This window comes from Rattus norvegicus, chromosome 1 (assembly GCF_036323735.1).
Source record: "Rattus norvegicus strain BN/NHsdMcwi chromosome 1, GRCr8, whole genome shotgun sequence".
NCBI classification, from domain to species: domain Eukaryota; kingdom Metazoa; phylum Chordata; class Mammalia; order Rodentia; family Muridae; genus Rattus; species Rattus norvegicus.
The window spans coordinates 166,451,866-166,478,380 of NC_086019.1; the positions used below are offsets into that span (position 1 = coordinate 166,451,866).

Here is a 26,515-nt window from a genome sequence, read left to right on the forward strand (position 1 = left end):
TGTGGCAGTCCAGGTAAAAGAGATATCAGGACCATGAAGGATTTGTGCTGTTATATTGTTGAGAATTTACTGACAGCTTCTCGGGCTCCTGATGATTCATAAGTAACATACATAAATTATCCAAAGTGTCATTATTACATTTGGTTAATATACATAATTTCCATGTAATTTTCTCATATTTGTGTAATGGTTATAAACCTCCCATCCCCAGTCTTTCCCTAACCATTTTTGTTTTGAAGGAAAAATACAGAGCTTTAGCCACGCTGTGACCCAATGAAAGAGGTTTTTCTGTGAAACCGTGAACTCAAGACTGGAATCTTCATTGTTGACATACTATGTGATTAAATTTAAAAATGGTGTGTGTGTGTGTGTGTGTGTGTGTGTGTGTGTGTGTGTATGTGTGTGTGTGTGCTTGCCTGTATGTGTGGTGCATAATGCAGGTGCCCATGGAGGCCAGAAGTAGGTGATGAACTTCTGATGTTTGTATTGGGAACTAAACTCTGGTTATCTGCAAGAACAAGTGTTCTTAAATGCTAAGCTATCTTTCCAGCTCCATGTATACCATTTTTGATATTCCTATTATATAATATATATTTTCATGAGCCTTATAACTTGAATGTATCTTTACTTCAAATTTGACTCATGTCCTAGTTCTTAGATGTGCTCAAGTATGGCAATCTCCATCTGAAATATAATTGAGCAATCAAAGGCCATGGACCAAGGCTACTCTTCTCATTAATACCTACATAATGATTCTCTCTATATAACATTACAAGTCTTTTTACTTTTATTATAAATGTCTATTCTGTCAATTAAGTTAGCCTATTCTAGTCCTTAGCTGAGTGTCAACAATTTTGGGAAGAAGAGCTAAAATGTCACATGACTGATATTATTTCATGACTATAGGATTTAGGGCAAAAGGTAAGAAGACTAGAACTCTGAACAAAGATGATCTTGTTTAAATAAAACACTGACTTTTATACAGGAGTCACTGGACCATAATGTGATGTCCAAGAATTATTTTTTATTTAGAACTAATCTGGAAGCTATTTTTATGAAAGGCTCTTCCCTTTCTTTTTCCTTTCCTTCCCTTCCCTTCCCTTCCCTTCCCTTCCCTTCCCTTCCCTTCCCTTCCCTTCCCTCCCTTCCCCTCCCCTCCTCTCCTCCCCTCATCTCGTCCCCTCATCTCCTCTCCTCTCCTCCCCCCTTCCCCTCTCCTTTTCTTTCCCTTCCCTTCTGTTTTTTACCCCTTATGTTGGTGCTAAACTGAAAGCTCAGACTTATCCTAATGTTAAAGGGGAAGTTATCAATTAGACCAAAGAACAACGATACCGAATTCTTAGCTTTTAAAATCCAAAGTCTTGACCAAGATACACAGAACAGAGTTTTAGAATGATTGGAGGCAGAAAGTAAAGTTTTCTTCATGGCTTCATTAGGTTAACCACCAAGACCTGGTAGTGCCTGGTAGGAGAGATATTTATTGGGACCATGAACCTTTCTGTCAGACTGAACTGCCAAGGGGCACAGGTCTTTGCATTGTTAGCACTTCTTCCCTGGGACTCTGTTATAGACAAAGTGGTTGACTGAGAGAGCAAGAACAATGATGCTGACTAGTTTGCACTGAATCCTGCAGTCAGGACGGAGATGTCAACAGGAGGGTGTACAGTAGGCAGTTTCTGCCAGGTCTTGCAGGGACACTATTGTCCTTTATCTCATGGATGAACAATATCAGTCTCCTAGGTCTGGTTCTACAGGTCATAATGTGAAGGAGTGCTGTTCATTAGAGCACAAGGTGGAGCAGGCCAGTGGAGAACCTGGAAGCGGAGTCATCCCTCTTCCATGACTGCCTGATGGTAATTTGTGTAAAAGTCCACTCCATTACCTACTGAAGTTTTAAATTTAACACAAGGAAGAGGCCACTTACAAAATAATCAGGAGAACCTTTGAGGCTTGTAATGTACTGAATTATAAATTAAAATTGTTTAAGAGAATTAAAGTTCCTTAGGTTTGATTGTAAATGACTACTTTCTATAACTTGCTTTCATTATAATTTGACTCTGAACTCCAGAGACCCTGAGGCTATGTTTTTGTACAATCAGGTGTGCATATCTGTTACACAGGAAAATGGTGAGAGAGATTTAGCCTTTTGCCATCACAAGACTAGTTAGGCAAGCATCATCTTAGATGAGAAGACCCAAATAGTCATGAGGTTGTACTGGGAAGCCAAAGGGAACAGAATAAAGCTGGCTTTGTTTATATAACTTTCTGGATAGAAAAAAAAATCAGTACTTTCTATACCTACGAGAGCCTTCATTAAGAAATTCTTTTTTTCATTTAAAAAGTTTGTTTGTTTGTTTATTATTTTTTTTCACAGACACCATTTATTACTGAACTGCACTTTCACCTTCACACAAACTATTTCAAAGAGCTGGAAAAAGTGTAGGGTGAGGGGAGGAGAGGGACAGGTGCCTCTCAGAAGCCACGACCCTCAGTGGGCTTCCCCAGGCAGGGCAGGGAGGGAGCGTCAGGCTGTCAGTCTCTGGGCACCAGCTCTCCACGGGCACGCGCACAGCAAGCCAGCAGCTCCTCATACATAAATACAGTCACGCTTAACAAAAATAGTATATCATCTTCACAAGGAATAAAAACTAGTCTCAGATATGTACAGTAGAGAGCCCGGGGTGGCCAGAGCTGAGCTGGGACCCACAGGGATGAGACAGGCCAAGGGTGGAGCAGAGGAGAGGCCTGAAGGGCTCCTGGCCAGGGCATTCTGACCTTGGCAGCCCTGCTGCAGACAGGTGGGGACAGGGCACAGACAGGCCCTTGCAGTCCTCCTCACCTATGCACCAGGCTCTTCTTCCTGCCCTTCCTGCCTGAGGTAGGGAAGCCCCCAGGGCTCCCACAGCTGCGCTGTAAGCTTCCTCTCACTTCTGGGCTAAGGCCAGAGTCCCTGGACCCTGTGGCCAGCACCCAAGGCAAAGATGCCACAGGCTGATCTTGCAGGAAGTGAGGCAGCTGAAGTCATTAACAGCTCTGGGGCACCTAGCGTGGGCCCAGTTGGTCCCTCAGTCATGGTCACCATGGAGCCAGGGGAGGGGTGGAGAAGGATCTGGGGTGGTGCTAAGCCGCAAGAGCCGCTCAGGCTCTCGCTCAGGCTCTCGCAGGGTGGACTTTCCGTCCCTCCTCCTGGGTGGGGCTGGACTCTAGCCAGAGGCCTCAGGAAAACATTCAGACCAGGGGTGGGGGCTTGGCCAGGCCACAGGTGGGGAAGAGGTCCTTGCCTCGTTATCCCAAGCAGCCTGAATTTTTAGTTAGTCAAAAGGGCTAAAAGCACCTCACTCAATGGCTCGGGGGGGGGGGGGGCGGGGGGGTGGAGATGGGAAGGAGGAGGAGCCCCAGGGACACAGCAGGATGGGAAATGATCAATTCTGAGGCCACACACATCAAAACCAAGGCAATCTAGTCTCTGGGGGAAGAGGTTTAGAGAGCTCTCCAGCTCCCTGCCAGAAAAGCATTCCTGAGAGGCTCAGGGGTAATCAGGGTCCCACCAACAAGGCAGGCTCTTCTCCCTCTAGCACACCCCTTCCCACTCCTGCCAGCCTCCAAGGAGCTGATCTGAGGAAAAACCTTGTGAGTTTTGAGGTCAAGGGAACTGAGATGTGGGGGGAAGGTGGCTTTCACAGAAGCGTGGTAGATTCTAGAAAGCTAACTGCAGGGGACTCCGTCTAGGCCCAACCCTATAATAGGGGAAGAGTTGCATGTAGTGGTTCTCCTGGTAGCAATGGTGGCTGAAGAGAGAGTTGTGGTGGGGGCAAGGTGGGAGGTGAGAGGTGAGTGGACGGTCAGTGTCTGGTCACTTCCGACTGAAGAGTGAGCCCAGCAGAACCACACCAGCCACAGTCATGCCCGTCAGGAACCAGCGGTTGAAACGCTCCTGGCCTTTCCGGCTCTCGGCTGCTGCATTGTTCCCGTAGAGATCCACAAAAGTGTCCTGTTCAAAGCTCTGATATGCTGTCCCTGGGGTTATATGAAGCTGGGATGTTAGATCACTGAATGCTCTCCGGTACCGCAGTTCAAACTCATCGCCAGCCTCTCTCAGCGCTTGCTTCACTGCTGCCATGGGGATTACCTCCCGCGCCTCCAAACTGCTGCTGTGGCCAGTGGCTCCATTCACCTCGGGGCTATCCGCCAGGTGCCAGGATGGGTTGCCATTGATGGCACTGGGGGTCTCCCTTTCTGGTTCAGTTTCTTCTGGGGCTTCAGTCCTGTTCTCTTCGACATCGCTAAACTGACTCCAGCTGTATCCTTTCTGGGAGAGCTTGTAGGAGAGAAAGTCAACCACCAGCTCCCGGTTGCTCTGAGACATTTTTATAATAGAGATGGGCTCAACCAGTCCATTGTCCAAAACACCTGCTCACTCACTGGGTCTGCTCTGTGTTTAGCGATTCTCTTCCAGGATCCAAAGCCAAGATAGGGTGCACCCCCCGGAAGGTCTTTTGTATCATAGGTCGGGAGGAGGTGGTGGCTGGGTCGCCGGTAACTCAGCAAAAAACCCCGGCCCCGGCCGGGATCATGCGACCTGGTAGGCAGGCCAGAGGAATTGCGAAGCTTAGGAACCTGCCCCCTCGCTTGCTTCCTCCATTGCCCAGATCGAGGGCGGCCTCTCTGCTCCGCGTGTTTATTAATTTTATACTCCAGATTTTTATTCCCCTTCTGGTCCACCCCCCAGGGTTCCACATTCCATACCTCCTCCCCCACCTCCTATACTGCCCCCCACTCTCCACAAGGATGTCCCAACCCCAACCACCCCACCAGACCTCTAAACTTCGTGGGGCCTTCAGTCTCTTGAGGGTTAGGTGCATCTTCTCTGACTGAACCCAGACCCAGGAGTCCTCTGCTGTATATGTGTTGGAGACCTCATCTCAGCTGGTGTATGCTGCTTGGTTGGTGATCCAGTGTCTAAGAGATCTCAGGGGTCCAGGTTAATTGAGTCTGCTGGTCCTACTACAGGGTTGCCCTCCTCCTTAGCTTCCTCCAGCTTTTCTGTTCGTCAGCAGTTTCTGTTCGTTGGTTGGGTGCACATATCTGCATCTGACTCTTTCAGCTGCTTGTTGGGTCTTTTGGAGGGTAGCCATGGTAGGCCCCTTTTTGTGAATACCCCATAGCTTCAGTTAACTTTTATTTTCTGAGATTTTTTTTCCCCACAATGACAAAGTGTACAGAAAGCACTCAGTTCTAAGTGGAATGTCTTCATTAACTAGCCCCCTCCAACGACTCAGGGAACTATGAGGTAGAGGAGGTACAAGGATTGTAAGAAGCAGAGGTGATAGATGACAATATATTATTTATTTCCTGTATTTGGGTGTTTGGCCTGCATGTTTGCCTGTGTTACATGTGATGTCACTATGTGCATGCAGTACCTATGGAGACCAGAAAAGAGCATGGATCTCTTGAGAGTGGAATTATGTTAAGCTACCATGTGGGTGCTAGGAATTGAATTCTATCCTCTGGAAGAGCAGCCATTATTAACTGCCTGAGCCATTGTCTCGGCCCTGATTAGGATAGTTTTTACCAATTTACAGGAACTGTTCCTGTACTTTGTGCCTCATTGCATATTCTGTCTCTGGGGCCTTTCAATGTACAACACAGACTATTTAGGAGACAGGATGACTTTTATAATTTGTGTGCTGGGCTGCACACAAATACTTTATACTATCATACTTTGTCCTTACAATAAACCCATAATGATCACCAGTATTTTCATTCACAAGAAGAGGGGCTGGGGTTTAATTATATGCTCAAAGTTTGACATACTATTATTCAATGTCAATTTCTGCCCATTATGATTCCACAGCCAAAATTGTTAAGACATTCCTGTCACATGACCCTACACAAATATCACATCAATGTTTCCTCCTTCAGCCATTTCCTATCCAGCCCCAAAAAAGTATGGTAATCTTCTGTTATGTTCCAGAGTGTTGGTTATGGAAAGAAAGAGTTGCGTGAGGAGGAGCAACCATTGGTTGGATCAAGATATTCCCCAGTTAGTCACATCTCCATAGAGTTCTTCAGTGCTCATTCCCTTCTATTCTGGTGAAACAAACCCCTTGACTACAAACAGTACAGCTAGGACCACGGATGACAGGAGGACAAAATGTTTGAATGGAACTAAGGCCACACTATTAAGTCTGGTGGGCCCTCTCAGGAGGAGGGCATCTGATCAAGCCAGAGCAAAGATGTAGCCACTTTTTATTATCCCCAGCCATTCAGTTCCACATGATGATAAAGATGGGTCTCGCCTATGGGAGATTCAACAGATTATCTAGGGAGAAATGCCTAGCATTGGATTATCTGCAGCTATTCCGTCATAAAGCTCTTAGTAGAAAGCTGTATTTCAAAAGTCCAAACTTCCCATATGCACAATTACAAGGTATAAGTGGAATTTAGGCAGTGGAACTATGTCAAAATTTCCCCCAGCATTCATTCTACTGCAGGGTTTGAGTGTTACAGTCCTTTATAATCGCCTATACCTGAGCCAGCCTAATATCTAAAACAGATTTCCAGCTTTGAGAAGTTAAATGTGTATTTTCTTCAAGTGTCTTTTCAGGTAAAAGCCAGTACACAAAACTACTTTTAATATATATATCCCTATATTTTCACAATAATTTGATTCAAGTTTGGCACTGGAATCAGGGACCATGGTAGAATGGGAGAACAACTGCCCTTTGCTGAGACAATGGTGAAAAATTAATAAATGTTATCGAGCCAATCTTGGTTTAGGGATAGATAGATGCAATCAAATTAGGGCCTAGTTAGAGGTTTACATTAAACATTGGAGACTTGTGCTATTCCAAGTTTCTCACTTATTTTATTTTTGAACATACAACAAACATCATTCCAGTTATGACTTGACCATTTGTTTTCTTGAATATATTTTTCAAAATACTAAAGTGATATCTTTTTAACCTAAGATCACCCATTTTGGCCTTTTAAAAACTCATCATGACTCATGAACTTGAATCAGATGACTTAGAATTTAAAAAAAAAATAGAACAACATGGACAGAACCATGATTCTGAAGCACTACGTCAGAAGCGATTGCCTTTTCCAAATGCATTACTAAAATTTTTATGTAAGTGCTTTGAACAAGTCTCTTTATGGAACTCTTGCAATCTGTAAGCAAACTTTTGCAATCAGCAAAAAGGTTAAGTCATATAGCAAAAAGTAGCAAGAAGAATTCCCCAAAAATGACCTGGAAGATTTTCAAGGTTTATCCACTGCAAGGTCTCCATCTATTACATTCACCTTTGACCCGTTATTACTTAACCCTCTTGATGTCAATCCCATGGTAACCTCCTTTCCTTTACCACTTGATACCTCAGTGAAGCTGCTGCCCCTCACATGTGTTATCTTAGAGCCTCTGAAACAGAGTCTATACCATTTCCTTTTCCTCTCTATCCCTCATTTGGCTCTAGGGGATATGGTATACTCCACGTCCATCTTTTCTGTTTAAATGGAAGAATGACTTGGTTTAATGACTTTAACTCCTGTAGAAGGTAAAATCTCATTCTAAGAGATTTTAAATTGCTCATATGTGTGTTGTCTCCATTGTCAATAAGTATCATTTTAACAGGGGCAATTCAGGAGAATTTAAAATGTTTACCTATGTAACACATGTCTGAACATTTCCAACAAAGTTTTTGAGTTGTGCTTAAGGAGGTGTTGGAATAGAATTCTACTTTTTAGAATTATGCTTGATTACACTTGTCATAGAAAAACTGGGGATATGATGCCACCAAAGTAAAGGATAGAAAGGACCTCAGGTCTCCTGGATATATGCCTGTCACACTTAACTGCACAAACTAAATAGGCAAGGGGCTGGGGCTACAGTGCAGGAACCTATGATCTGATCTCCCTTCTCCACTTCAGGATCTAAGATTCACACTGCACAGAAAACGCATGCTCAAACAGAATAGACTTAAGGGCTGCTTTTAGGGTCCTATCCTTACAGTTTAAGTAGGACCCAGAACGACTATGGGCTTCCTTCCTATTGTCACTGAATATTTACATGTCCCTGTGTTGAGTTCCGGACTTAATAATATGCAAAAGTCTCTCTCGGATCTGTTTGGTACGCACAGCATAGACAATTGGGTTGAGGATGGGTGGGATGAGGAGATAAAAGTTGGCCAAAAGAATATGGATATGGGAAGGCACGTGGCGGCCAAAGCGATGGGTGAGAGACGAGACAGCAATAGGAATATAGAAGACAAGGATGGCACAGATGTGAGAACCGCATGTCCCTAAAGTTTTAAACCTGGCATCAGAGGTGGACAATCCCAACACAGCCCTGAAAATCATCACGTAAGATGCAGTTATAGCTACGGAGTCTAGGATTAATACCAGGAGACCAATCCCCATTCCATATAAATTATTGGCTCTTGTGTCACCACATGCCAAAGTGACCACAGCCATGTGCTCACAGTATGAGTGGGCAATGATGTGGGTCCGATAAAGGGGCAGCCTCAGGCGAATGAGGAGTGGAAGAGGTCCAATGTAGAATACTCCTCGGAGAAGTGCAGCCAGCCCCAAGCGTCCCACCACTGCATGGGTAAGTACTGATGTATGGTGTAGTGGGTCACAGATGGCCACATAGCGGTCAAAAGCCATGGCAAGAAAGATGCCCGACTCAACGGTAGCAAAGCAGTGGACAAAGAACATCTGAATCAAGCAAGCATCTAGACCAATTCTGCAGGCACCAAACCAGAAGATGGCCAATAGTTTGGGCATTGTAGAAGTTGATAGGACCAAGTCAATAACAGCCAACATACACAGGAAGAAATACATGGGCTGGTGCAGGCTGCGCTCTGTCTTAACCACTGCCAAGATGGTGATGTTCCCCACCACAGCCACCAGGTACATGGAGCCAAAGGGGATGGAGAGCCACATGTGCAGGGACTGCAGTCCTGGGATGCCGGTGAGCCAGAAAGAGCTGGGTACTGAACAGGCATTGTTAGAAATGAGCATGCTTGGGGGGATGGGATATGCAGGGGCACTCGTAATATTAAGTTTCCACTCCTGCGAGAGACAGTGCCCCTGACAGCGCTACAATAGACCTTCATTTTCATTCTTGATAACTTGTGGCACCTATAACGAAGAAGAATTTTGAACATCAACTTGGAAGGTCATTATGGTACTTAATTTATAAGAATTATTTATGATGACATTATTGATAAACACAGAAACAGGTGTGCTCATGGCTTCTAAAGTTGGCCTTTCAAAACGTGGTATAGAAACACCCAATATTATACATTCCCTTGATCAAGGAGGTTTATTTTGGGGTAACTTTTCCTAAAAAAACAAAGGAAATACAGAAATGGTTTCCAGGTAATAGTTAAATGTAAATAATAAATGATAGGTTTAATCTATAACTGTCTATGCTTTTCTTATAACCAATCAGTAACTTTGGTATCAATGATGTATACTAATTAGCTATTTTAAATTTTTGTTTGGATGAAAAGTTGGAGCTATGTGTCAAAGTAAATAAAACATTGCTTAAATTTTAATTTATACATTTACTGATCTAGAATTATACTAACTGTGGATTTACTTGTATAATGTTTATATCGTATAATAATTGAAGGGGTTACTAGGAGGCATAATAAACTATGATTTAATATTATTAAAGTGTGTGACATGTAGAATTATATCCATAAGTTGAAAGTGTCTGGAAAGATTTTCGTTGTGCTTTTCAACCTGTTGATTTTTACGTAGACAGTATTATGGGTACTTTTAAATTTCTACCACAAGTATGGAATATAAATTCTTCTACATGTGTATAGTCTGCTTTAAAAATAAAGTTATAAATTATCAAAGTCTGATAAAAACAGAAGGAAGCAGTCTTATTAGGAAAATATATTAGTGGGATAGAATTATTATGATTTGACATAGTGGTTGAAATGGGTTAATGAGTAAAGCAGTTATACACACTGAAGGACTTAAATCTCCAGAGCCTATGCAAATCAGGCACAGTAGCACACAGCTGTAAACCAGGCACAGTAGCACACAGCTGTAAACCAGGCACAGTAACACACAGCTGTAAACCAGGCACAGTAGCACACAGCTATAAACCAGGCACAGTAGCACACAGCTGTAAACCAGGCACAGTAGCACACAGCTGTAAACCAGGCACAGTAGCACACAGCTGTAATCCCAGAACTTCTGTGGGAAGGTGACAATGCGTAATGGGAGCCGTCCTCTGACTGTCACTATACATAATGAGACACATGCACATGCACATGCACGCGCGCACAGGCAGGTAGCCCACAGTCCTACAGACAGGCACACAGGCAGGCTGATGAAGGCAAAGGCAAATGCTCTTGGTTCAAGGCCACATTTATACAGAATCATACAAAAGTGGTACTCTACCAAACCAGTTATGTAGCAGATTGCGTTACTCTAATTCTGGAAGCCCAGGACCTCCAGTATCAGTTATTTTATGTTAACTCATAGCTCCCATCACACACACACACACACACACACACACACACACACACACGACATGGGACCTAGACTCATTCAGAAAAATATCTCACATTTCAGGTTGTTAGAGTTTATGCTTAAACAGAATGAAGAACAGACACAATTTCTTGAGAATGTTTACTCTAAGGAAAGACTACTGTTAGTAATTTTTCCTGGCAAGTATTGGGCACCACTTGTGATTTTCCTTAGAGTAAATTTTCTTAAGACTTTGTACCATCTGCTACTAGAGAGTAATGAGAATGAACTAAAGGGATAATGGACATGTTCCTTGCATCAGAGTCCTTGGTCAAAGAACCAGATTATACAGGTCTTGTCTGCTTTTTGGTTTTTAGATGCATCTGCTAAAAGTTTTTATTTACATCCTCATTGTTCAGTCTGAGAGCCCAGAACAGCACTGATGCCCTTTCCTGTCTCAGGCTTGCCCTCCTGATCCTTCTTCTCAAGTACTTGTTAGTGAGTTTTCACCACATCCATGTGTGCACGATGACTTTCTTCACACAGCTGTTCTGTCTGGGAAGTTTCTTCATTACTTTTGCTTCCCCTAGGTATATTCTCCCATCCTTTAAGGCTAGTTTCGGTCCATCCTTTCCAAAGCTCTCAGTGACATCTTTAATCTATACCATAGTGTGTGTGTGTGTGTGTGTGTGTGTGTGTGTGTGTGTTTCACTGGACCCTTACAAACTCCCAAATTGTCTCAAAAAAAAAAGCCTACATACATTTATTTTAATTTTTCTGTAAAATAGGGCTAGCTATTTCATTTCTATACCAAGTAGGACTAAGTCCCTATGTAGCCTGTGAGGCCACTGCCTTAGACTTTGATACACAGCTCATTTTAAGAGCTCATTTGTTTATTCAGTGGCTAGACATTCAATGGACAGATGGAGAGTAGAACCTTAAATTCACATTCTGTGAATCTTAAAATAGCTTGCAATATTTTTTTATTTTAAATCTTTGACTTGGATATTTGAATATGTAAATGAGTGTTGACATGTAAAGTTACTTCCTCAGGGGTCAAATAAATGTACAATCGACTTAGATCAATCAGTTAGTAAGGGGAAGGCAGCTGTAGGAGGCTGCTCAGGACGCTGCTGAATTACTAACATGTCAGATTTGTCACCCCAGAACTTTATTGTACTCTTAGAAATTTATGTGAAGTCTCCTTTTCCATTTGCAAAACAGGAAAAATGTTTACTGCAAGGGAAAGCTGTATGGGAAAGAAGGCGGGGCTTTGATGTGACAGCACATGCCTCCCCCTGAAACTCAAGATGAGTGGCAGACTGTGAAGTGTTCACATTTCATGAATAAAAAACATTTCTCTGTGCTTGTTACATCTCAGAGGATCTTTTGAAAGTGTAGGAATAGGTCAGATGGATCAAGATTTAAGGCAGTGCTTAGTACAGAATTTTAAAACCGGGACACTGTTGATGTGTACTTTGAATGTATAATGTATCAAAACAGAGAGGAGCTCATTTACTCAACTTCAGGGTATGTCTAAATAGTAACTACTTGTTGCAAAAGACTCTGCGTCCAGCTATGGTCTTAGCTGTAGTCTCTGTCTTTGATTTGTGTCTGACCTATTTCAAAAACTAATTGAGTGTTAGGCTAGGATAAAGAATGCCAAAAAAAAAAAAAAAAAAAAAAACAAACCCACCTTATGTTCCCATCACACAACTGTCATCATAAGCTTCAGTCTTAACTAGGTTGTGGCAACTAAATTACCTCACTTGATCTAGAGCATTGCATACCAATATTTTCTGCTTCTACAGAGATCGCATTTTTACCTGCACAGTGGTGACAAGCCTGCAAGCCCAGGGAGAGATGATCTGACGGTCTGAGGCTTCGGAGAGAGGTGCTGCTGACATAAGCGGTGATTAGAAGCAAGACACACAGGTTCATTTCCTAACTCTATTTTTGCTGTTGTACAAATTTTGGCGAATTGTGTTTGTTTTTTATTTTGTTTCCTGGTCTGTGATATGAGCATTTCTTCATCTCTGTCATCCTGTCAGGCTTAGGATTCCTAGCTGCTGAATAGTGCTGTCGTCACCTCACCCACCGACTCCTCCATTCTCCCTTCCACTGACAGTCGGTGCTGCATCTCCAGGACAGTAGAGAGTCTAGAACTTCTTTGCCAACTAAATGACTATAATCTCTCTCTCTCTCTCCCCCTCTCCCATTCCCTCTCCCCCTTTCTTTCCCTCTTCCTCTTTCTCCCTCCCTCTCTCCATCTCTCCTTCCCCCATCTCTCTCAATTTTTAATGAATTGGCCTGTAAGCATATCCTATCCTTTTTGCTTTCCTGTAGTCAGAAACATAAGAGACTTATTTTGAAATGTTATAACTAGCTTCATTAACATGAATAGCACTGATTGAAAAAAACAGACTGATTCTGTTGGGATCAGTTCAGGGTAAAGAGATGTCTCATCCTGGACTCTAAGACAAGAACCTCAGTTGGGCTGCCGGAGTCCAGCCTTTGCTGTTCCTAAATACTAGGCATCCCTATCTTCTATTCTGTGATTTTTTTCTTTTTCTTTAGCTCAACCAAGGCAATATTGTATCAACTCGCTGATGCTTTTGAGTAATCCTATGAGGAAGAGAACAGTTTCTGACTCTAGAAGGCTTCTTTCTGTGGCTTTGCTCCCAGTCGACATGAAATGTGCTTACCCATGGAGCATGCTCACAGAGCTGCAGACTCTTCCTTATGGTGGTTAGCTCTTATCTGATGCTTGAAAAAAGGTAGTTGGCAGCCAGGGGAAGGCCATTCCCCTGATCACTTTCTTTCTTCTCCTTTATGTAGGCTCTGAAAATAGCTGGCTGTTTCCCAAGGGCTGCACAGAGAAACTTGCCTGCTTCCCTCTGGATTTTAGTTCCCTCTTGGGTGTCACTCTCTGTCCACTCTAGCTTCAAGGACTAGAAAAGAGACTTATTCTTATCCTCAGGTGAGCTCTTAGCTGGTGCTGGATTTGACTGCCTTCCCTTGGGCCTGGTGTACTCACAGGTTCTAAGGTTCATACCTCATGAGAGAGTTCACAAGAGAGGGGTGGGGGAAACTCCTAGACCCTCATGTAATTCGTGTATGTTCTTGTAGTCACCACTTCTACTAAAAATAATATTTGTCGTGGTTGGAGAAATAGCTCTGTGGGTAAAGTTGTTGCTTTGCAAACATAGGGAGCTGAGATTGACCCCCATAATCCATGTGACAGAGCTGGGAGTGGTGGTGCACACCTGTAATCCAAGCATGGGGGCCGGGGCTAGGCAGATGGCTCCCTGGGACTCGCTGGCTGGACAGTTTTGTTTACTCGGTGAACTTGGGCTAGGGAGAAACCCTGTCTCAGAAAACAAAGTGGATGACACAGAAGGAATGACGCCAGAGGTTTATCCTGAGTCTACACAGACACACAGGCAGATACAGACAGACAGACACATGTACACACTTGCACACTCAAAAGCCTTAATGTAATACCTGGCCTATACCAAGAAGAAAACAAATTAAAATTAAATGTTAATCTTTTAAAAAGTTCTAATTTTTGAATTCATTTTTATTTAACCAAAATATTTACAAATTGGAAATATTCACACGTGGTTACTTCTAACCCTTCCAGGATAGGGACGAAGCTAATTTCAGTTTTTCCAACCAAAGTGGCACAGATACGTTTCTTTTTTTATTTTATTTTATTTTTTTAGATTTTTTATTGGATTTTTAAATTTACATTTCAAATGTTATCCCCTTCTCCGGTTTCCTGCCCAGAGACCCTCTATGCCATCTCCTCTCCCCTTCTTCTACAAGGATGTTTTCCCACCTACCCAGCCACCTCTTCCCGATTCCCCGCCCTGACATTCCCTTACACATGCAGCTGGAGCCATGGGTCTGTCCATATGTAGTCTTTGGGTAGTGGTTTAGTCCCTGGGAGCTCTTGTATTGTTTTTCTTATGGGGTTGCAAATCCCTTCAGCTCCTTCAATTCTTTCTCTTCTTTATATTTCTGTGCAAGCATAACCAAGGCTATCCAAGGAGAGATGTCTAACACGGAAACTGATGATTTTGCAAAGGGTCATGATGTAAGGCGAGGGGAGGTGCTGATATTAAGGTTTAGTCCCCTAATTGGTTCTTGATTTGTTAACAAAGAAGGCCGGGAGCCAATTACTGGGCAGAAGGTACAGGTGGGACTTCCGGGTCCAAAGAGGAAGAAGAGACGCAGGGAAAGATAGAGGATCCTTTTCTGCATGCTTGGGAATGAGCAGCGATCATGTAAGATCTTGGGGCAGCCAGGGCTTGTGGCTCGGCTGCAGGTGGGTTGCCAGAGATGTTTGGCAGGGTCTGATTGGAAGGGCCACTGAGTTTGAGGCAGAAGGAGGTGGAACTGGCAACACAACTCCTCCCGGAGCAAGGGTCTCGAGAGTGGGCTGGTCGAGCTGTCAACTCCTGGAGCATAAGATGGGTAGGAAAAGAGAAGCTGGGTCAGTGCTAACGCTGGATTCCGGAGCTGAGCCAGATGAGAAAATGAATCACTAGTCTTTGGAGATGTACGCAAATCGCACACACACACACACACACACACACACACACACACACACACACACACACACACACATATCTCTACAACTGATATATATAAAATCCTCCCCACATACTTTTTCAAGTCAGTATCTGGACTAGCAAGCTTAAATTCTGTTTTCCTCCAGAATTACAAATAACCAATGGATAGTTTCAGACACAATTTGACACTAAGCTTACTGATGAGGTTACAAGCTTGATATCAAGTACTCAAAATATAAAGCAGAAGAGTCTTGTGTTTTGCCATTTTTGTGTCCTGTGTTTTGGCATTCCCATCTTGGCTCCACCAACACATTTTCATTGTGGTTTGGAAGCTGAGTTCTGCAACAAGGTTGTTTGGAGAAAAAGGAGGGTTAAGTAAAATCACTACCTTTTACCTCGGGAACCTGAGTCCTCTCTTTGTTCTATAGGGACAATGGCACCATCATTCTTTGTGCAGTCAAAGGATGGCTCAGAGGTTAAGAGCACTGTCTACTCTTCCAGAGGTTCAGAGTTCAATTCCTAGCAACCATGGTGGCTTATAACTATCTGTAATGGGATCTGGTGACCTCTTTTGGCCTGTAGGCATATGTGCAGGCAGAACACTGAATACCTAATAAATTAAGCTAAAAAAAAAAAGATAGAGGGGAGACCAAAGCATCTGAGAGAATTTTTAACAGAAAGTAACTTGATTAAAACCTGACTCTTGGGGGCTGGAGAGATGGTTCAGTGGTTAAGAGCACCGACTGCTCTTCCAAAGGTCCTGAGTTCAAATCCCAGCAACCACATGGTGGCTCACAACCATCTGTAATGAGATCTGATGCCCTCTTCTGGTGTATCTGAAGACAGCTACAGTGTACTCATATATAATAAATAAATAAAATATTAAAAAAAACCCTGACTCTTTCAAAAGCAGTGTATGCCAATCCATTGAGATGCCCATCACCTGTAAGGATCCTATAACAAAAACAAGTAGGCTTCATTCCAGGGATGCAAGGTTGGTACAATATGTGAAAATCCATTAATGTGATCCACTATATAAACAAACTCAAAGAAAAAAAGACTGGATCATCTCATTAGATGCTGAGAAAGCATTTGACAAAATACAAAACCTCTTCATGTTAAAAGTGTTGGTGAGATCAGGAATTCAAGGCCCATAATAAACGTAATAAAAGCAATATACAACAAACCAACAGCCAATATCAAATTAAATGGAGAGATACTTGAAGCAATCCTACTAAAATCAGGGACAAGACAAGGCTGCCCATGCTCCACATTTCTATTCAATATGGTACTTGAAGTTCTAGCTAGAACAATAAGACAACAAAAGAAGATTAAGGGGATACAAATTGACAAAGAAGTCAAGATATCATTATTTGCAGATGATATGATAATATACGTAAGTGACCCCAAAAATTCTACAAGAGAACTTCTACAGCCAATAAACAACTTCAGCAAAGTGGCTGGATATAAAATTAACTCAAATAAATTGGAAGCTTTCCTTTATACACATGATAGACAGGCTGAGAAAGAAATTAGGGGAAACAATACTCTTCACAATAGTCATAAATAATAGAAAATATGTTAGGGTAACTCTAATCAAACAAGTGAAAGATCTGTATGCCAAGAACTTAAAGTCTCTCAAGAAAAAAAAATCAAAGAAGACCCATAAAATGAAGAAATCTCCATGCTCACAGATTGGCAGGATTAACACAGTAAAAATGGCCATTCTACCAAAAGCAATCTACAGAGTCAGTGCAATCCCCATCAAAATTCTAACCCAATTCTTCAAAGACATAGAAAGAGCAATTCTCAAATTCATCTGGAAAAACAAAACAAAACAAAACCCAGAATAGTGAAAACAATTCATAAGAATTAAAGAAGTTCTTGGGGAATCACCATCCCTGAACCTCAAGCTCTACTACAGAGCAATAGTGATAAAAACTGCATGGTATTGGTACAGAGACAGACACGTTGATCAGTGGAATAGAGTTAAAGACCCAGAAATAAAACCATACACTTGATCTTTGACAAAGAAGCCAAAAATATCAAATGGAAAAAAAAGCATCTTTAATAAATGGTGCTAGTCTGACTGACAGTCTATATGTAGAAAAATGAAAATTGATCCATATTTGTCACCATGCACAAAGCTCAAGTCCAAGTAGATCAAAGACTTCAACATAAAACCAGAGACACTGAATCTAATAGAAGAGAAAGTGGGAAAGATCCTTAAACACATTTGCTGGGGGGTTGAGGCAGGGGAGGAGGGAGAATTTTTCTAAACAGAATTCCAATGGCTTAGGTTCTAAGGTCAAGAACTGTTAAATGGGGCCTCATGAAACTAGATAGCTTCTGTAAGGTAAAGGATAGTCAGTAGGACACTTCGGCAACTTACACATTGGGAAAAAAATCTTCACTAACCCCACATTCGATAGAGGGCTAATATCCAAAATATATAAAGAACTCAAGAAGCTAACCACCAAAAAACCAAACCACCTAGTCAAAAAATGTAGTTAAACAGAGAATTTACAGCAGAGGAATCTCAATTGGCCGAGAAGCACTTAAAGAAATGTTCAAAGTCCTTAGTGACCAGGGAAATGCAAATCAAAATGACCCGGAGATTCCTCCTTACATCAATCAGAATGGCTGAGATAAAAAAAAACTCAGGTGACAGCACATGTTGGTAAGTGAGGGTGTGGAGAAAGAGGAACCCTCTTCCATTGCTAGTGGGATTTCAAACTGATACAGCCACTCTGGAAATCAATCTGGAGGTTCCTTAGAAAATTGGAAATAGATCTACCTAAAGACCCTGCTATACCATTCTTGAGCATATATACAAAAGATACCCCACCATGCCACAGGGGCATGCATTCCATTATGTTCATAGCAGCCTTATTTGTGAAAGCCAGAAGACAGCCAAACCCCTCAGAGCTCCCAGGGACTAAAACACCAACCAATGAGTACATATGGAGGGACCCATGGCTCCAGCTGCATATATAGCAGAGGATGGCATTGTTCAGCATCAATAGGAGGAAAAGCCCTTGGTCCTGTTAAGGCTGGATTCCCCACTGTAGGGGAATCCCAGGGTACTGAGGTGCAAGTGGGTGGGTGGGAGTGGGAGCATCTTCATAGAAGCAGGGGGAGGGGGAGGGGATGGGAGAGAGGAAAAGGGGATAACATTTGAAATGTGAACACATAAAATATCCAATAAAAAATGAAGACATCCAGGCAAATAGACGGAATTAGAAAATATCATCCTGAGTGAGGTAATTCAGACCCAAAAGAACATGCATGGTATGTACTCACTAATAAGTGGATATTGGACAAAAAATACAGAATACCCAGGATATAATCCACAGAACTCAAGAAGGTTAACAAGTTGAAGGGTGCAAGTGAGGATGCTTCAATCCCACTTGGGAGGAAGAAGAAAGCAATCACAGGGGGCAGAGGGATGGAGGGACCTGGGTGGGAGAGGGGACATGTTGAGGTACTGGGGGGGTGGGTCAGGAGAGAAGCCCTGAGAGTCAGTAGAAAGAATGGAAACAGGCAACCGTGGGAGGTAGGAGGGGGGACCCTCTAGAATGTAGCAGAGACCTGGGAGGTGAGAGACATCAGGACTTAAAGGGAGGTACATTAGATGAAATGTCCTACAGTGGGGAGAGGGAACTTGTAGAGTCCACCTCCAGTAGAAAGATGGCATCAAGTAGAAGCATGGGATTGCCATCCCACACTCAAAAACTTGACCCAGAATTGTTGCTGTCAGAAAGAAGTGCAAGGACAAAACTGGAGAAGATCCTGAGGGAAAGGAGGTCCAGTGACAGGCCCAAAATGGGATCCAGCTCAAGGGGAGGCCCCAAGGCCTGACTATTACTGATGCTATATGGTGTACTTACACACAGGAGCCTAGCATGACTGCCCTCTGAGAGACCCAACAAGCAGCTGAGTCAGATGCCAATATGTGCACCCAACCAATGAACAGAAGCTGCTGACCCCTGTGGTTGAATTAGGGAAAAGCTGGACGAAGCTGAGGAGAAGGGCGACCCTGTAAGAGGACCAGCAGTCTCAACTAACCTGGTCCCCTGAGATCTCCCAGATACTGAGCCACCAACTAGGCAGCATACACCAGCTGATATGAGGCTCCTGACACATGTATGGCAGAGGACTGCCTGGTCTGGCCTCAGTAAGAGAAGATGCACCTAACCCTCAAAGAGACTTGAGGCTCCAGGGAGTGTGGAGATCTGGGGGGTGGTGGTGACATCCTCTTGGAATGGGGGGAGAGGAGTATGAGACGAGGAACAGTCAGAGAGCAGAACTTGAAGGGTGATAATGACTGGACTGTAAAAAAAAAGATTAAAGAATAATTTAAAAAAGTAAAATCAATACATAGGTGGTGAGTAAAAACATTTAATGACATCAAACTTGCTTTCTTTTTTTTTTTTTTTCCGGAGCTGGGGACCGAACCCAGGGCCTTGCACTCGCTAGGCAAGCGCTCTACCGCTGAGCTAAATCCCCAACCCCTCTTTTTTAAAAATGTGTACATACATCATTTAATCATTAAATGTAGTTCATATCTTCTCATTTCTATGTCTTTGAAAATCATGTATTTTTTGTGTTTGGGTTACCTCATTCAGGATGATATTTTGTAGTTCCATCCATTTGCCTATGAATTTGATGAAATCATTTTTTGATAGCTTCATAATACTCCATTGTGTAGATGTACCACATTTTCTGTATCTATTTTTTGTGTTGAAGGGCATCTGGGTTCTTTCCAGCTTCTGGCTATTATAAATAAAGCTGCTATTAAAATAGTGGAGCATATGTCTTTGTTGTATGTTGGAGCATCTTTTGGATAAATGCCCAGGAGTGGTATAGCTGGGTCCTTAGGTAGTACAATGTCCTATTTTCTGAGGAACCTACAGACTGATTTCCAGAGTGGTTGTACCAGCTTGCAATCCCCCAGTGTAGGGAAATGTCAGGGCAGGGAGGTAGGAAGGGGGGGTAGTTTGGGAGGGGGAACACCCTTATAGAAGAGGGAAGAGGATGGGATAGGGGGCTTATGGATGAGAGACCAGGAAAGGGAATAACATTTGAAATGTAAATAAAAAATATCCAATAAAAGTAAAATAAATAGATTAAAAACTGGAAAACAAACAGTAAGTATAATGACACAATTTTAAAAAAAGAAAATCTTATGTAATGTATTTTGACTGTACTCACCATTCCTCTCATGCTTCCTACCTTCCTTGACCACTCAACTTTGTGTCCTACTTTAAAACAAACAAGTACACAATCAAGTAACGTTTGTTCTACCCATTTGTCTTGGACTTGTGACCTTCACTAGAGGGTGACATTGCACCAAGAGCTATACCTTTAAGAACACAGACTTTCGGGGTTGGGGATTTAGCTCAGTGGTAGAGTGCTTGCCTAGGAAGTGCAAGGCCCTGGGTTGGGTCCCCAGCTCCGGAAAAAAAAGAACAAAAAAAAAAAAAAAAAAAAAGAACACAGACTTTCCCTCTTAGCGGCTGTCAACTGCTAACAGCTCTTGAGCTGGGGGAGGGATTGTGTTTGCTTCCCTTTCCACAATGTGATTTTATGTGGTGAAGCTTGCACAGGTCTTGTGCATACTGTCTCAAGTGCTGTGAACTTCTAGGTGTAACTGTCCTGCTGTGTGCAGAAAACCCTTGATAGAGCACCCAGCTGTTCCTAGTATCATCTTGTTTTCAGGTTGGGTGCCCTCTCCTGGAAAGGGTTAGAATGACGCTATTTGCTTCTGATTACTAGGCCGAATGTAGGCATCTTTTGGGATGAGCTGCGATGCCTTTAATACAATTCTTCTCATATGATGTACACTTTTCTCTGTTAATTGGGAAGATGAAAAGGTTGCGAGTTGGTACATGCCAATTACTATAGTCTTAAAATGTCTTGAATACAATGTAAAATTATTCAGTTATAAAATGCTCATCTGATGAACTAACTTTACCAACGGTAGTGTTCATGTGCCTGAGGTCAGAATGATGAACTAAGATTCAGAAGCTACATAAGAACATGTGTTGGATAATGTTCCCTTTTCTTTACTTGGCTGAGTGTATGCATACAGACTCTATGCATACAGACTCAAGAAAGAATGCATTTACGTGGGCAATTTTATGCAGAGCGTGAAGTTTGAGGTTGGAGTGAAGCAGGTTGCAAGCTTCCCACCTTCTTCTGAGGTTCTGTAGCTGCAGGATGCCATGGAAAGTGGAGGAGACTGAGTCCTCTCTTTAGTGCATCATCCTCTTTCTTACTGGATTCTGATCTGAAGGAGGAAGCCAGTGTCTGCTGGGATCTCGAGAGCTAACCTCTCCTAAGGAAACTTACTGATGGGGATAAGGCTGTTTAAGTGTGTTTGTTTCACTGACTTTTATATATAAGGACCTAAGTTACAAAACTACACAAGATGTAAATATTCCAATTTTCTACTTGAAGACACACAGAGTTGGAACAGCCTGAGCTCACAAGACTCAAACCTTTCGAGCCTTGGAGACATTTTTGCCCCATGCTCTACAACATGATGCTCCACAACCCATAAACACCCCACTAGGGTACTCTAAAAGAAACTGCTTCTTCAGGTTGCCTATACTTGTTTGTGAGGAATGGCATGTTTTGTAGTGTTGGGCACATAAGTGAGTGTGGAGCGGAACTTCTTGTTATGAGTACACATGATACTTCCTATATAATGTAAACCAGACATGGAAAAAGTCGTCTCTGCCAGTTTTTTATGGTATTGTCTTTGATATACCTAAGTGTTACTTCAAAATTCTACCACCCTCCCCCAGATACTGTAAAGGGAGTTTACAGCCTTCAAAAATGTGGACCTCCAATCCCTTCTGAGTCCAAGAAGACTCATCTACACTTTGGGAAGGCTTTTCTGTTTCTGCCTTTTTTTTTTCCAGAATATGTGTTTTAGCTTCTGAGAGGCCAGGACAGGGGGACAAGAGCAGATCTTCTATCTAAGAAATCATGACTTAGAGGGTCTATCCTTCCCTTACTCATTTTGGAGCAGCCATGGCATGCTGGGGTGAGCTGTGATTACAGCCAGATTCTCTGTTCATCCTCTTGGGATAGATGTGGATATTTTTCTTCTGCACTGGACCCTGAGCCACTCTACCACTCTCTGAAGGAATTCCCGAGACTCTTGCGAAGAGTGTTTATAAGTTCAATGTCTCTGAAGCAGTTCTAGAGTTCTGTGCTTTTCTGACATGATTCAGTCCTGGAAAAGGATCTTCTGATGAGGAACCAAGGAAAAGAACAAGGACCACCAGGGAGACTTCTAGCTGAGGAGGATGAGGATATCTGGGATTCCTGAGCATCCAACTCTAGATCATGTCCCTATTTAAGTCTCCAAGGTAAGAACCAAAGGAAAGGAATGTTCTTGAAAGGGGACTAAAAGGGTAGGGGCCTCATAGATTGCACATAATGTGCTTAGAAAATCTTTTTACCACACCAATGCAAACATAAGACTCTAAAAGTATTTTAAATAGACATTATTCTTTTGGAACAGAACCATGCACCGTGCTACTGAGGAGCTTTTAGTAGAGAATGAGACAGACAAAATCGTTGGCCTTCTGGCACTTACACGGTATTTGGAGAAATACTCACGTCAGCAGATCAGAGAATTCTGCACTTAAGAAGACACATAATTAAGGGTTAAAGCAGGCTTTCCTAAGATGATAATTAGGCCACAGCAAGGGGATTGCAAAGAGATAGGACTGTCTCAGTGCCAGGAAATAGCATGGATAAGGGGTAAAAGAACGTGAAGCATTGACAAATATTTACCCACATTGGAAGTTAGCAAGCAAGGGTGAGGAACAGCAAGGGTTGTGGCTGGTAATGGGGATGTATCTGGATAGGGTCTCAGGCAGGAGACTGTCTTAATGTGAATACCTACTTCTTGCCATTCCTTTGAGGCACTTTTTCAGCCTCCTGGCATGTTTAAGCTACACAGCTTGCTTCTGACCAGGGGACATAAGGGGACATTTAGTGCTAGGATCCTAGAGAGAAGGTTGGCTCCGTCTACTCTTATGCAGCTCTCCAGCCCTGAGTAACCTTTGCACAGCCATGAGTGTTTAGAGATAGCCTGGAGATGAAATGGAGGTGGAGTATCCAGTAAGACAGCTCTTCGTGTGCCCATGTATAATGAAGAGGAAGATTCTACAGTGCAACGTATCTGCCCAAATCTGACTGAATCTGAAATAGCTCTCTCATAAATGCAGTAGTAGCAACAGTCATGCAGGAGAATTGTGGGTACAAAAGCACTCATCTGACAGTCTTGCCTATTTTTCCATTCAAGAACTTTACTGAAGCAAAGCAAAGCTATTCTGTTCCACTTAAGCCTTGCTTAGTGTAAATGCCTAAGCCATGAAAAGTCATTTGAATAGAAGCAGAGGGCGAAAGGGACAAATCTCCATTAATTATAAATCTCAAAGTCATGACAAGGTTAACAAGACTTTGCCTTGACATTGTAGTTGTTTTTCCTTTAGATTCAGTTCTGTGACTTGTCCACCTTCAAATTTTATGTCCCACTAAGGCAGCAGTCTGCCTATCAAGAGACAATACTGGGTAAAGATGGAGTACTGGTAGGATCTTATCTGGTACTCACAGAGTACCTGGCATGCTGTGGAGACAAGGAGCACCTCTGCAGAGGGGCACTGACGGGATTATGAAGTATCAGGATGAGCAGAGAGCATGGTTACTTACCCCAGGTGTAGTTAGCAGAACACAGGGGCTGGGGGGACTTATATTTCCTGCTGGCTCCTCATGTTGGCAGGGCCCAGACAGAGACAGGGTGAATTCTTCACAATAACCACTCCTTGGAGAAAAATTGCTGGAGCTGAGATACGCGGTCAGCCTCTTTGGACTATGTACTAGGTTGAGGTTTAATCTGAGAACAATCATCAATGCTTTAACTTTCCTTGTTGAAATACAACTAGAATCAATTCACAATAATGTTTAAAAGCTGCAGCCTACAGATGTTCTTATGACTATAGCTAGCTGTGTCCAATGCAGTAGGGATAAGCATCAGCCCTTTCATCTGATATCAGTGTGCAAAAGTAAGGCTGTGTTCAATAGCCTTCAAAGAAGTTGGAGCTGTCTATCCCAGGGAGTGATGATAGGAAAATTAGCTGCCTTGTAAGCTTGTTGTGGTTTAATGCTCCTCTCCTTAAAATGGGCTCACCCATAAGAGTCATAGAGACTGCTAGTATAGATTTCGAACAGACCTAGTGTTAGCAATAGATGTAAAAATCACTGGGCTGGGAAGGAAGGGTACTTCACAGCCGGTCTCTGAAGTCACTGGGAAGAGTCATGGAGAGCCATAGCTAGGTGAGTCTGTCTCAGCTCTCTTATCCTATGGGCTGGGTATCCTCTATTTGCCCCCCCCCCAGGTCTCAGCATGGTGCATTTAGAAAGTGTACCCTTGTGGAGATCCTTGCTGGACCCTGCCAACATGATGAACCAGCAGGAGATATAGGAGTAAAAAGGGAAGCCAGAGACTAGCTTTCAAACTCCCTTCCTACTAGGTGTGTTCGATGCTGTCCTTTTCTTCTATTCAAAGTCCCAGATCTTGAAAAGTGGCCCCTCCTGTGTTCTGCTAACTACACCTGGGTTAAGTAGCCATGCTCAGGGTTCATCCTGATACTTTATGATCCCACCAGTGGACCTCTGCAGAGGGTCCCTTCCTCATGAGCATGCCATGAGCATGCCTGGTATCAGATAAGACCCTATTGGTACACAATCTTTACCTAGTATTATTTCTTGAGAAGCAGACTGATTCTTTAGTGGGACATTCTTAGTGGGGCATTAGAAGATCATTCTAATGTGATCCCAAAAGTTACTTTAAACTATATCTGGAGAGATAAATTACCAAATGGATGAATTCACATCTACTTCAGGGAGATTCATTTATTGATGCAAAAATATCACTCATTGAGGATCATACTATCCAAGAATTCATCCATTCGCTCAAACACATATTTTTGATTATGCTTGTTAAGTTTATGTTGATACTTTAGTGTAGCATGAAATTTCACCATTTCTTCTAAAAGTTGTGTAGCACTGTATGTATATTCAGTGACATTTATTACATGGCCCAAGAATACTGCTCTTTTTTCTTTCCAGGGGGAAATGCCTTTCTACATTTGGGGACACAAATGAGATTTATTTAAATATAACAATGCCTACTTTTCATAATGCCTGCTCAGTACCCAGCTCTTTGTGGCTCACCGGCATCCCAGGACTGGAGTCCCTGCATATGTGGCTCTCCATCCCCTTTGGCTCCATGTACCTGGTGGCTGTGGTGGGGAATATCACCATCCTAGCTGTGGTAAGGGTAGAGCGCAGCCTGCACCAGCCCATGTACTTCTTTCTGTGCATGCTGGCTGTCATTGACCTGGTTCTGTCAACTTCTACTATGCCCAAACTTCTGGCAATTTTCTGGTTTGGTGCTGGCAGCATTGGCCTGGATGCCTGCTTATGTCAAATGTTTCTTATCCATTGCTTTGCTACTGTTGAGTCAGGCATCTTTCTTGCCATGGCTTTTGACCGCTATGTGGCCATCTGCAATCCATTACGTCATAGCATGGTGCTCACCCAGACAGTGGTGGGTCGTTTGGGGCTGGCCGCCTTGCTCCGAGGAGTTCTTTACATCGGACCCCTACCACTTATGATCCGCCTGAGGTTGCCTCTTTACAAAACCCGAGTCATCTCCCATTCCTACTGTGAGCACATGGCCGTGGTTGCCTTGACCTGTGGTGACAGCAGAGTTAACAATGTCTATGGGTTGAGCATTGGCTTTCTGGTGTTGATCCTGGATTCAGTGGCCATTGCTGCTTCCTACGTGATGATTTTTAGGGCTGTGATGGGGTTGGCCACTCCCGAGGCCAGGCTTAAAACCCTGGGGACATGTGGGTCTCATATCTGTGCCATTCTGATTTTCTATGTTCCCATTGCTGTTTCTTCTCTTATTCACCGGTTTGGCCACCAGGTGCCTCCTCCAATCCACACTTTGCTGGCCAACTTCTATCTTCTCATCCCCCCTATCCTCAATCCCATTGTCTATGCTGTTCGCACCAAGCAGATCCGGGACAGGCTTCTTCAGATCCTAAAGACAGGAACCAAGATCAGATGACCGCTGCTTCCTCTTCTCTCTCACATAAATTCACCGAGAAGAAGGCATTCAAATATAGACAGCTGTTTCCCAAATGGGAACCCCAGTCTGAGCCGTTTGGTCCACCATTTATAGTTCCAAAGGAATGGCGGGAAGGAGCGCCCAATTCTGAACCTTCTAAAGGAGGAAGATCCTTATGTATCTTATGACTGGAGGATGTTTGGATTGTGAAAATGGATCAACAACAGCAATGAGATGAACAGCAAATAAATAACACTTTAAAACCCCCACATTTCCACACAAG

At 43.1% G+C, this 26,515-nt stretch overlaps 2 protein-coding genes and 1 pseudogene across 2 annotated transcripts; 1 reads left to right on the plus strand and 2 right to left on the minus strand.

Moving 5' to 3' along the window:
- Positions 2,369-4,477, minus strand: Bcl2l1-ps1 (Bcl2-like 1, pseudogene 1; annotated as a pseudogene).
- Positions 8,065-9,024, minus strand: Or52m2 (olfactory receptor family 52 subfamily M member 2). The gene has a single exon (NM_001000123.1). It carries the CDS (start codon positions 9,022-9,024, stop codon positions 8,065-8,067), a length of 960 nt encoding a protein of 319 aa, NP_001000123.1.
- A 16,254-nt stretch (positions 9,025-25,278) lies between these two features.
- Or52m1 (olfactory receptor family 52 subfamily M member 1) lies at positions 25,279-26,232 on the plus strand. The gene has a single exon (NM_001000122.1). The coding sequence runs from the start codon at positions 25,279-25,281 to the stop codon at positions 26,230-26,232; it is 954 nt and encodes a 317-aa protein (NP_001000122.1).
- The last annotated feature ends 283 nt before the right edge of the window (positions 26,233-26,515 follow it).

Coding starts and splice junctions, on each gene's coding strand:
- Or52m2 (NM_001000123.1), bottom strand. CDS start 9,024: ATGCTCATTTCTAACAATGCCTGTTCAGTACCCAGCTCTTTCTGGCTC.
- Or52m1 (NM_001000122.1), top strand. CDS start 25,279: ATGCCTACTTTTCATAATGCCTGCTCAGTACCCAGCTCTTTGTGGCTC.